The sequence below is a fragment of the Scyliorhinus canicula genome, chromosome 2 (assembly GCF_902713615.1).
Source record: "Scyliorhinus canicula chromosome 2, sScyCan1.1, whole genome shotgun sequence".
NCBI lineage: Eukaryota > Metazoa > Chordata > Chondrichthyes > Carcharhiniformes > Scyliorhinidae > Scyliorhinus > Scyliorhinus canicula.
Window position 1 is genome coordinate 90,229,066 of NC_052147.1, and position 12,632 is coordinate 90,241,697.

The following is a 12,632-nucleotide window of genomic DNA, read 5'->3' on the forward strand; positions in this document are numbered from 1 at the left end:
GGACAGGAAAATGATGGTCAGGTCTTCCTCTATTGCTGCCAGATCTGCTGAGTTTATCCAGTATTTTCTATTTTTACTCCTCTATCTTCCTCTTTTCAGCCTGGGACACATTTCACCTGGACCTGGTGACCTAGCCACACACTACAATGTTAAACACCTTAATATTTGCTGTCTCACTTTGTTTATCCTAACCAATATTTCGCACTCTTCCTCAATTACAATGTCTGTTTCACGCCCTCCCTTCTGTGAAAGACTCATAGTATTGAACTTGCCGATGCCTCCTCAGATGTTATAATTTTGCACTCTAATCATCCCTCCTCACAGCGTGATTGTTTCTTTACTATTGCAACAATTTTTTAAAAATTCTTCTCCCTAACCCATAACCAAAAATATTGAGTTGCCATTTCCTTCTTTACTCAAGCCATGTAATTAGTAGCTAGGGTATCATACTCCTAATTGTCTCTCAGTGCCCTCAACTCGTCTGCTTTATTAACTAGACTGTATAGATGTGCAGGTTAGGTGGATTGGCTATGCTAAATGGCCCTTGTGTCCAAAGATTAGGCGGGTTACAGGGAGGGGAGGCTGCTCTTTCCGATGCACACTCGATGGGCCGAATTGCCTCCTTCGGCATTGTAGTGATTCTATCCGCCACAAATCATTGAAAACTCCTCTCTGTCTATTTTCTAGCCTTCGTTTTCCTTAATCTTCTAGACTCGCTTCTGAACTTTCTGCCTTCAGTTGTGTTTCGGGCTCCCTCCGTCCCGCCCCCACCCGAGAGCGATCCCGCCCTCTGGACAGGGCGGCGCCCTGCGCACGCGCAACCTTTTGAATGCACGAGCGGCGCGCAAGTGTTAACGGCTGTTTGCAAGCGAGGTGAGCGAGAGAGAGGCCTTGGGGGCTGGCAGAGAGACTGTATGGTTTGGAGAGATGCTGCCCTGTCCGGGGAGGGGGAGAGATGCTGCCCTGTCCGGGGAGGGGGAGAGATGCTGCCCTGTCCGGGGAGGGGGAGAGATGCTGCCCTGTCCGGGGAGGGGGAGAGATGCTGCCCTGTCCGGGGAGGGGGAGAGATGCTGCCCTGTCCGGGGAGGGGGAGAGATGCTGCCCTGTCCGGGGAGGGGGAGAGATGCTGCCCTGTCCGGGGAGGGGGAGAGATGCTGCCCTGTCCGGGGAGGGGGAGAGATGCTGCCCTGTCCGGGGGGGAGTCTTGTGCTAAAGCGTTAGAATAAAGGTTTCTGTGTTACATTCTTACTTCTGGTACATGACCCTGAAAGCTCTCCGCTTTATCTGTCAACAAAAACGTGCGTTTCTAGCAAGGCGCTGCTTTGAGTGTTATCGAATAAAATCCCGTGAAGAGATATTCGGGCAGATGGCCGGCCGCCCGCCCGCCTAGAAGAGGTCGGTTTTAAGGAGTGTCCTCTCTCAGCTGCCTCCCACTGTTGCCAGTTTAAACAAGCTGTTTTAGCCATGCCTTGTTTCCTTGCTCAGTGGCACGTTTTGTTTTCTGGTTCTGCGAACTGTGTTTTCCAATGTGATATGCTCTTTCCAAGAGCCAGTGCAGACTCGATGGGCCGAATGGCCTCCTGCACTGTGAAATAAATACAGCTAGTTGTACCCGGCCATTGCTGTACTGGAATTTTCTTTTTAACCCTTTCCCTCACCGTTTTGTAATTGAGATTTTCATACGAGGAACCTCTGTATCGAGTGCTGCAGTGTTAAACAAGTATTGATTTTTCTAATCTGTGTTAACAGGCTAGTGAAAAACTAGGGCAAGATTTAATCCCATCCTCTGGCTCAGGATTACAATGGCAAGTAAAAACTTGCATAGAACCTGGACTCCAGCAATGTTGTGGCTAAACAGTCAGTTGGAATGGTGAGAGGCAGTGGAGTTGCATTTCCATGTTGTCAAGGAGGCCTTGTGGCTCAACAGGTGGCACTCCTGCTTCTAAGACAGGTTCAAGTCCCACTTCAGGATGCTGTCAGACCAACTGAGTCTTCCCAGCATTTTCTGTTTTATTTCACTCCAGGACTTGTTGGAAGGAGTGTTCGCAATGGATTTCAACTGGTTGTTCAGCCTGCAGACCCTTCCAACACTCCACACCACTCTCCAAGGGGAGGAAAGAGTGTGAACCTAAGCTCAACAGCTTGGTAGTCTTTACACACAGTACATGTGGATGGGCAATAACATAGTCTGTTTGGAAGCACTTCTTCCCACATACGTCTGTGGAAATCTGGAGTACTAGTGCTCTCCCCCCCCCCCCCCCCCCCCCCCCCCCCCCCAAAAAAGAAAATGCTGAGGCTGGGTCAATTAACCTGACTGCCAACCAACTCTGGCAGATTTGGGATATGGGAACTGCCAGAGGTGCATTTGATGTCAATATTAGTATTTGTCTAGTATTTCAAGGAACGTTTAAGTTGACAACTGTAATATAGGGTCATTTTGATTGTCTTACAGACCTAAGAAATAGCAAGAGTAGACCAAATGCCCTTGGCACCTGCCCTGCCGTTCAATGAGATCATGGATGACCTCTTAGTCTCAGTTTCACTTTCCTACCCTGTGTCTGTTGTTCCTCAGACCAAAAAAATCTGTCTATATCAGCTTTAAATATATTCAGTAATGGAGCATCCACTGCCCTCTGTTTTAAAAAAAAATACAGTATGGAACTCCATATATTCCTATATAGTTGTCTGGTGAGCAAGCTTTAGTTTAAGTTCAGGCCAGAATAAATTGTCACTATAATTGAATAGGAGGCCCGACAATTTCATCTTCATGCTCTACAAGAAAATAAACTTGTATAATTTGCCACAATCATTTGAGAATGATTTTTCTTTTAGTTCAGTGATCCCAAGAATAAAAACTAACTTGAGTTTGTAACAAATTGTCATTTCAGCTTGTTGGAGGCATTTAACAATGAGGATGTGCCTGAGGTTTCCTGCGTGTAACCTTGTAATACATAGAAATATATTTAATTGTGTTAAATGTTTACAGTCTGAATATTTTAACGAAATTATTCAATTTGAAAATCCTTTTTGCAGTGGCTGTTTTAATGAGTCTCTTTCTTCCTGCGTGTCCTATCTAGATGGATGAAGTGGTGGTTGGATCCTTGAAGGTGAAGGAGTGTGTGATCTTCCAATGCAACATATGTCACTCTGTGTTGGGAGATTCTCTACAGCTCTGTGGTAGCAACTCAACTCTCAACTTGCTGATATGTTTGAGTGAGTTTTTGGTTAGCTATATATGCATGATTTCCAGCATTATTGAAATGTGTGTAGATCTTAGACATTCCTTTTGTGTGGGGGGGGGGGGGGGGGGGGGGCTTGGAATCCATTTATCTGGGAAATAATTGGGTGATGAACAACCTTCCATCTTGGGGTTTTATGATTTTGAAGTTACCGAACTCTGGCAAGTGAGTGCAGTTTGGAATTGAGTGAATGCCTGGGAGTTTGGTGAGTGGGGGGAGTTAGGTGAGGTGGGGAAAGAGGTGTTCCTTTTTTATTTTGCTTTTTCTAACCTTCACCCTGTAGAATTGTTTCTTTTGCTCCCACAGCAAAAGAAGCTAGCTGTTTGGTGAGTAACTGGTAAGTGGTTAAGGTCTATTCCATTCCTAAGGTTTAAAATAATAGAGAAATTGGTGGTAAATTTAATAAAATATGTAATGGTAATATCTGTAATTACTTGAAGTGTAGGTGGTTCTCACTCTGTCATCATGTCCATTTTTGTGACCTTGCTTCCTGTTTGGTTAGGAAATGAAGGCCAATATCCTAGTTCTTGGGCTGAATGAGGCATTGATGTAACTGAAAAAGACAGGATAGTTAGTGTAATGAACACATGCATGAAATATAGTGATCCATGTATTCCAGTAAGTTTAGGAAAAACTACAGAGGATCTGACTGTAGGGATGAAAAAATTAGCCAATAGTCCATGGAAAATTTCAAATGTGGCAAGTCCTATGTGTTGGACTCCATTCCAGTGGCTTGGTCTCTATGGCAATAAGCATTGGCTAAACACTCGGTCTTCGTGTAGCTCAAGGTGGTAATATTTCTCATTTTTACTGGGAATTATTTCTTAAATAATGAGCATATAGCCATTGCTGAGTCCATGTGACTCCACAACCCCAGGGCACAACTGAGTCCTTATAACCAGTTGCAATTGGTTTTCATGATACTTCTAGTGGACATGTTCTTCCTTCCAATGCTATTTCTCATTAACAGAAATCTCTCATTTCTGCTCTCCTGATTTAAGAGGTGACTGAGAACGTGGAACTGGATCCCACAACCTTAATAGGGGGTCAAAATCTAATACCTGACTGGTGAGTAAGGTTTCTCGGTACACTTAATAGCATTTTAGATTGGCTACATTCAGTCCAAGTGTTTTTGAAACTCTATGCTTTACTATCTTTCTATTGTAATACTAGAGGCAGCCTCTTTGCTGAAATTTAAATTGTGGTTTTGTTCCCTTATCAGAATTCCATTTAGGAATAATGGGAGACAGTCAGTTTTCATAATTCAAATTGTACATATGTGATAGCTGAGGTTAAAACTTATGTAATACTTTACTGCAGATGCAGATTACTAAGGTGAAAAGAATCATTGCAAAAAATGCACTGTTTGAGATGAGCAGAAAGTTGTCTTGTCTTGTTTGGCTGAAATTACCTCAAACAGTGCTACTAAAAAAAATGAATTAAGTATTCGGCTCAAATCCTTACTGCCTACATCATCGAGTGTCTTCACTAACCTTGGTGACGAGGATTAATTTTTTGTAATCTTTATATGGGCAGCACGATGGCACAGTGGTTAGCACTGCTGCCTACGGGGCTGAGGACCTGGGTTCGATCCTGGTCCTGGGTGACTGTGCATGTGGAGTTTGCACATTCCCACCATGTCTGCATGGGTTTCACCCCCACAACCCAAAGATGTGTAGGTTAGGTGGATTGGCCACGCTAAATGGCCCTTAATTAGAAAAAAATAATTGGGTAATGTAAATTTAATAATAATCTTTAGTGTCACAAGTAGTCTTACATTAACACTGCAATGAAATTAATTTGAAACCCCCTAGTGCCACACTCTGGCGCCTGTTTGGGTACACTGAGGGAGAATTCAGAATGTCCAATTCCCCTCACAAGCGCGTCTTTCGGATTTGTGGGAGGAAACCGGAGCACCCGGAGGAAACCCACGCAGACACGAGGAGAACGTACAGACTCTGCACAATGACCCAAGCCAGGAATCAAACCCGGATCCCTGGTGTTGTGAAGCAACAATGCTAACCACTGTGCTATCATGTGACCCATAATGTTCCTAGCATCTTTGAGCAACCTTTAGTAATTGCTTTTTCAGCTAGCAAACACAGTCACAGATGTTGATAGAAGAACTGTTGAAGTTTCTAGAAATAAACAAGCGTGAGGTGGTACACTTTGGTAAAAAATAAGAAAGTGCTTGAATAATAGACTCAGTGGCCTGGTTTAGCACAGTGGGCTAAATAGCTGGCTTGTAATGCAGAACAATGCCAGCAGGGCGGGTTCAATTCCCGTACCGGCCTGCCTGAACAGGCACTGGAATGTGGCGACTCGGGGCTTTTCACAGTAACTTAATTGAAGCCTACTTGTGACAATAAGCGATTATTATTATGTCACCAGATACACAAATCACTGAAAGTAATGGCACGATATAATAAGGCCATAAAGCAAAGAAACCGGCACAGGGATTCATTTCTGGAACGATGGAACTAAAAAGCAAGAAATGTATGTTAAACTTGTATTGGAGTGCTGTGCACAGTTCTGGTCATGAAAAGAGTAGACAGACATTGAAAAGAGTGCAAAAAAGAATCACAAGGATGATTCCAGAACTGAGGATACACTTTACAGGAAAGTTTGAACAGGCTGGACTAGTCTCTGCAGAAGAGAGAAGGCAGCAAGTTGACCCATTGGAGGCCTCTACCATCAAATTTCCCAATCAAGTCCGGTAAAAAAAATCGGGGGCGAAAGTCCAAAGGTCCAACCCGAGTGGGAGCCACCAAATGTGCAACCTGCTCCTTCATAGCCGCCACTGGAAGTCCAACTTTCTGATGTTTTAACATTTTTTGAAATAAAACTGCAGAAAACATTTATGGCTTAATGTTGCAATGTACTCGAATTACTTTAAAACTGGAAGAGCAAATTGTTTGTAACGTGAAGTTATTTGAAGGGCTCTTTTCCATTCAATTTTCTTTTTTAGCTTTTACAAGTCCCTGTCCTGCAGCTACTGCAGAGCCAATGTTGGTATTGTTCCTTCCTCCACAACTGACACGTACTCTCAACTCCGTGGACTGTACTGTTTCGACAAGGGTGCCTTAGACTGGTGAGTAGAGACAACAATTCCAGTGTCTGATATCCAGGCACCAATGTACGCGCACAAATGTCCTATCTGTTTATTATCCATGTTCAAACCCAGCCCATAATAGCACTAAAGAAATGTTTAGAGAGTAATTAGATTGATGTAGTGAAAATGGATTGAACAGCTGGTCTTTTAAGTGGAATCCAACCAGAAAGTATCACCTCTTTTGGGTTGTGGGGGTGAGACCCACGCAGTCACGGACCCTGAGAATTTCTGATCTGAGTTAAAATCCATGTTCTAACAATTTAATACAAATGCACAGTTGTGCAACAGGCCACTTCTGTCTTGAAAGATCAGAATTGGGCAAGAATTTTACTGTGCGGGACAAGCCAGCTCTGTCAGTGAATCACAGAATCATAGAATTTTCACGGTGCAGTAGGGGGAGCTGGTGGCATAGTGATATTGTCACTAGTAATCCAGAGACCCAAGGTAACTTTGGGGACCTGGGTTTGAATCCTACCATGGCAGATGGTGAAATTTGGTGAAAATGATGACTGAGAACCCATCGGATTCACTAATATCCTTTAGTGAAGGAAATATGCCTTTTCTTACCTGGCCTGACATATATGTGACTCAGCAGCAGACTCTTGAATGGCCTATCAAGCCACTCGGTTCACGGGCAATTGGGGATGGGCAATAAATGCTGGACCGGCCAACGATGCCACCATCACAAGAATGAATTTTTTAAATGACCACACGGCCCATCATATTTGCACTGGTGCTCCCAAGGAGCTACTACTTGGTGCCATTCTCCCACCTTCTCCATATAACACTACACGTTGTTCCTTTTTTATAAACAGTGTTTTGAATGCCTCTGTTAACCTGCCTCAACCACATTCACAAGCAGTTCATTCTAAGCCTTAACCACTTGCTGCAAAGAAATTTCTTTTTCTCATGGCTTTTGTTTCTTTTGCAAATTACTTCAAATCTGTGCTCTCTTGTTCTTGATCCTTTCACAGGTGGGAACAGTTTTCCCCCTATCTACTCTGTCCAGACCCTTCATGATTTTGAATATACTGAAGAGTTTAAAATGCATTGCTTCACTGGACATGGGTTTCCTTGTAATTCCTGGAATATTGAAAGTTATGGGATGATTTGATTGAGGATTTTCGGGTTTTGAAAGGAATTAATGTACATAGAAGCTTTTTATGTTTGGGAGTCTAGGACATTGGAATGTAATAAAAATCAGAGCCAAACTATTCGGGAAAGAATATTTCTTCCAGTTGAGGCTGATTCAAGTAGTTGGTCTTTGATAGATTTTTGGTTGCTTGGATATCAAGGAATTCAGAGGATATATGGATAGTGTATGCAGGTGTAGCTTTGGTAAAATAGCATCCATGATTTAATGGCAGAACAGACTTAAAGGGCTGAATGGCCTACTCTTCTATTTCTTATCTTGAAATACGCAACTCTCCCACAAAAAATGTAAATGCTATCTCAATTAATTTAAAACCTGGGATTGATGGTTATTTCCAGCTAAGGTTATTAAGGGATGTGGACCTAAGATAGGAAATGGAGTTGATGCAGATCAACCATGGTCCCTTTGAATGGTGGAACAGCCTCCAGGGACTGGTTGAACTAAGTGGCCTGTTTTTGTGTTGTATATTATATGTAACTAAAGATTGGTCTCTTGTAAATCTAATTAATTTAAGTCTATTTGGGTGCATGTTTTAAAAAACCTGGATTTTAATGTTAAACTCCCAGTCCTTCTAATTCTGATACAGCTGAAGTGGCTCCCCCTCGATTTCAATACTTACAGGGGCTCTCCTTTTGTTTAATTTTGCCTCCATTATTTCTCGAGATTTATTTAGCACTTTGCATTTATTTCTGTCAATTTTACACTTTACACTTTTTACACTTCTTTAGGATAATTTTCTTTGTAATTCCTCCTCACTTAAATTTGCCTGTTCAATGTTTCCAAGGGATGAGAGTGGATTTACTCCAGCTGCCAATCATTGGCCCTCTTTACTAAATGCATTTTTTTTGCTGAAGATTAGTATGTGGTGTTTCTCTGCCTCAGTGTTAGGTTCTTAGTTTTTAACTGGGGGATCATGAAGGGTGGAGCAGGCAGGGTTATTCTCATGGATATCGGAGTCATTTTGACTGCTTTAGAATGGGCTTGTGCTTTAAACAATTGTGTGTGCTGATCATTTCATGAAAAACTGGGAATGAGTATCTACTTGGCTTTAAGGAGTAACCTTTGTGTCTGAATCAAAGTTTGTGGATTCAATAACCATTTGAACCGTGAACACAATCTTCAGTGCAATTATAGGGGTAGTATTTAAAAGGCAGAGGAATTCTGGTGTTCCTTTATACATGTCAAAACAGACAAATTGATAATTTTTCATTTCCTGTGGCCTTGCTATGCACAGATTGATTGCCAATGCAATAGTGGCAGCCTTTCAAATTGGTGTTGATTTGGGAAAAATTGAAATGCATCTGTTTTTGAGGATAAACATATGGATGATAAGGGAATAGTGTAGATGGGCTTTAGAGTGGTTTCATAGGTCGGCGCAACATCGAGGGCCGAAGGGCCTGTACTGCGCTGTAATGTTCTATGTTTTTAGAAACAAGGCTACAAATTCCCAGTGATCCATCTGTATAACTATTTTGTCTTTCAGTTATGTGTTGCAGAGCAACTCTGAAGTGATGGCTACAGCCCTGAACCTCGGCCCGCAGTGCATGGCTCAGCACATAGGGGAGGTAGTGTTGTGTTCAATATCTCCATGTTCTAACTCTTAAGAAAATAAGTTGACAGATTTATAAGATTGCACTGTAAAATGTTTGAGGTCATGGTTGATAATTATTTGCACTTAGATTACTGAAGTTTCCAACGATTTAAGTGCAAGGTGCTAAGGGAGGCTATTAAACTGCAGTCTTTCATCCCACGGTGGTTTCATTTGATGCAGCACTGGATTGTAGTTATCGTCAGGAAGGGCGTGCTCTTAACAGGCCATGGCACAGAATGATCTAGTGGGCGCAATATCAGTGGTGACTCACATTTTTGATCGTGATCTCCACTGGAAGTGATAAAATGTAGTTAGGACTAGCTGGTCATAATGCCGTGTGGGATGGTTGAAGTGGGGAGTAAACCAGCTGCATTGTCACTCCTGCCATTGCAAAATAGGTAAAATAAATTGTGAAGTTCACTCCCATCTTGGCCGCTTGTACATGCATAGTTTCTTCAATGCTTGTTTCATCATTGTATCTTGAAACTTCGGCATCCACCCACTGCCCATTCCCTTTGCCATTTCTTGCAATGCTTGCTTTCACCCCCTTCCCTTGCCGCTAACATTGCCACTGACAAACTCCCCCACCCCTCCCATTTCTCTCCCTTTCCCACTGTCCTCCTGTGACCCCCTCATCGATCCTTTTAATGATTCCGTCTCCCTGCCAGTCCCTGCCATCCTTTGCAGAAGCGAGGCAGGAGCGGCAGGGGTTGAAAGAGTAGCCAGTGGAAAGTGACCATGGGAGAAGTGGGAGGTAGCAGGGATAAGTGGTGAATGGGCTGTCGGGGAGCAGGGAGAAGGCAGGTTGGGGAGTGAGTGTAGAATTGCCAGAGGGAGGTGGGTGACAAGTGGTGGGGGGGCAATAAGGGGAACCAGAACAAAGTTCGGGTTCTTTCTGCTTTTTTTGTTTTTTAATGCAGGCAGCTTCCTGGAGTGTCGCTGTCTGTGATATCATAGGCAGTACACTGCATCTGCACATGTGCAGGAAATGCTCTTGAGTGTTGAGACACTGCCGAAAATTATTTGTACTAACGAGATCATTAATTTCATCAGCATTCGACCAATTAATCATCAAAGCAGCAATCTTGGATTAATATTTCCAATATAACTAATTTTGGTGGAATCAATTTGATGTTTATCTAATTTCCTACCCTTGCTTTGTGGCTATCAGAATTGCTGTGCACAGCTAGGCCTCATGTGAATGTGGCCTACTAAGTATACTTTGTGTTGCTTTTAGGATATCTAAACAGTTTTATATCTTTTTCACCTGGTCTGGCACAAGACAGTGTCTTTCTAGGAAGTGCTTGTTTCTGTTCGTTTTGTATTGAACTTTCTCTGACTGCTTTCCTTCTAACTTCCAGTTGAAAAGGCAGCTTGTGGTAGCTCACTGTCGACTGATGGCAGCAGTGAAGCAGTTGGATGAATTAGTTGGAGAAGAGAGTGGCCTAGCGACCAGCATCCTTGACTCAGATCACGAGGTGTGAACCAGAGAAGTATTATGTTGGCTGCTAGGTTTAAGATTCAGTTTCACTTTGGACCTTTGGAAGTCTCTCTCTTGATTGGCACACTTGGCTGCCTTGGAAAATAAACTTCGCTTTCTTCAAAGGAATTCTGAAATGTTTAGGTCCAATGGTTGAATTGATGGAGGAAGAGTCACTAATTTGGGATTGCTCATGTGCGCCTTCAGTCATGTTCCCATACTGAAATTTTGTTTCGGCGCAGTAAGAAGTCTCATAACACCAGGCTAAAGTCCATTAGGTTTGTTTCGAATCACTAGCTTTCGGAGAACAGCTCCTTCCTCCGGTAAATGCTGTGGTTTTGGTTTGAGATTTGGTTTGTATAACCTGCTATCTGACATTCAGATACAGCTACACAGTCTAACACGTGATCATATCGCATCCATATCCGTGTAACCTGGTATCTGATCACAAAATTGCACATCACCTGTTCAGTGCAGCACGCCAGTTAGGTTTAAGCAGCTGCAGGAAGGCTAGGGACCAATACAGTTAAGCTATCCTTGTTTCTTAACAGTGCTTCAAACAACTGGGTAATGATTTACTCAGAAATGACCCTTATTTTCCTGCATTAATCTTCCATGCCACTGTTTAAAGATTAATGGATGTTGCACTGTACAGTGCATAATAGGCTTTGCTCCCTTCTACTAAAATCGTTTGTTACTTGATTGGAGTAGACTGCTGCCTGAATTCATCACCCAGTGGGATTCCATTGTGCCTCTTCCAGGCAGCGTCTTGAACTCTAACTTTGTCAAAATTAGTGAACTAACTATTGTACAGGTACTTTTCTGGAGTTACCGTAAATTGTCCTGTAAAGAGCCATGCAATAAATAGAATTTATTGTTTTTGTGTATTTTCTGCGTCTTGCTCTCAATAATTTGTGATCGATTTTTTTGATTACTCATGTAAGTCTTCCAATTCAGTCCACAAACAGGTTTGGAGTTGTGATATAGGATTGAATATCTGTCATCCTACCATTCCATTAGTTGAGGCTTGGTCCTTGACATCCCAAGAGATTATCAATCATTCTCTAATGCAGTTAATATTTTGAGGTTCTGTGCACACATCTTTAACAGAGCTCAAACTCTTGTTTCTTACAGGATATTGCATGAGGAAAGAGTGTGCAACATGTATAGCTCGCTGTCTCTTTGGTAGCAAAGTTACTGGGTCTTCCTGATTTGTAAATCTCTCAGGGCTGACGTTTTCTCTGATGCAGGCATATATACTCCCTGATGGTGGAGACCAATGCCAGTGTGCCCATTTTGAGCATGGGGATTCTAGACTCCCAAGTCCATGTTGCTGTGCACTTACTGTACCTTTCCTGGAGCAACCTGAATGCAGACAGGCAATGTCATTTCTCTTGTGTAGATGACATAGGCATGTCCCACGTCAATTTCCAAGAATTTCACCAAGCAAACCTCCAGAAGAATGCCCATGCCAACTTGATTTTAGACAATTTTGGAGTTCTATAAAAGGGAAGCCACCAATCTGTAACTTTGTAATTTGTGAATTGGGGCCAGAGGACAACTGAGAATTTCTACACTGCTGCGGGACTAAATTTGCGGTGGAAATGCCAATCTAGTTCACCTTTACCCTGCAATCAAGTAGTTTTAATTACCTTTGCCTGCTCCCATCTACCTTCTCTCACATTACATAATAAATGCTCCTACCAGTCACCTCATAAATAGCGTTGGTTCCTAATGACTTTATGCTACTTTATATTTTTAGTTTACACTTTTGAGGAACAATTGATTTACAAAATAGCTGACAAAGTGCAAGTGTGAGCATTCGCAAGTTATATGCTGAACACATTGTTCTCTCCCTGATTGGGAAATAAGGTGATGAAAGGAAAAAGTATATATTGAAAATCAGATGGTAAAAATATAAAACACTAGGGCAGCGATTTAATGGCTACGTTGCGCTAACGTGAGGTGAGGCCAAAATCGAGAATCGCGCCAGGCGCCAATCTGTTTGCGATCTAACCAGCTCGCACCAGTTGCTGAAATCCAGATACAATATTGCC

General features: G+C 42.6%; 1 protein-coding gene across 7 annotated transcripts; it reads left to right on the forward strand.

Annotated features, from left to right (window-relative positions):
- The first annotated feature begins 767 nt into the window (after positions 1-767).
- oip5 (opa interacting protein 5) lies at positions 768-11,462 on the forward strand. Of its 7 annotated transcripts, none has more exons than XR_005458570.1 (6): positions 768-873; positions 3,078-3,213; positions 4,210-4,307; positions 6,208-6,330; positions 8,988-9,069; positions 10,457-11,462. XR_005458570.1 is itself a non-coding variant. In XM_038782653.1 (6 exons), exons 2-6 carry the CDS (start codon positions 3,078-3,080, stop codon positions 10,577-10,579), a joined length of 531 nt encoding a protein of 176 aa, XP_038638581.1. In that variant the 5' UTR covers positions 772-873; the 3' UTR covers positions 10,580-11,462. The 7 variants fall into 7 exon arrangements, 4 of the variants coding, with proteins under 4 accessions (XP_038638581.1, XP_038638579.1, XP_038638582.1 ...); XM_038782653.1 differs by having other exon boundaries at positions 772-873; positions 4,241-4,307; XM_038782651.1 differs by having other exon boundaries at positions 869-948; positions 4,241-4,307.
- The last annotated feature ends 1,170 nt before the right edge of the window (positions 11,463-12,632 follow it).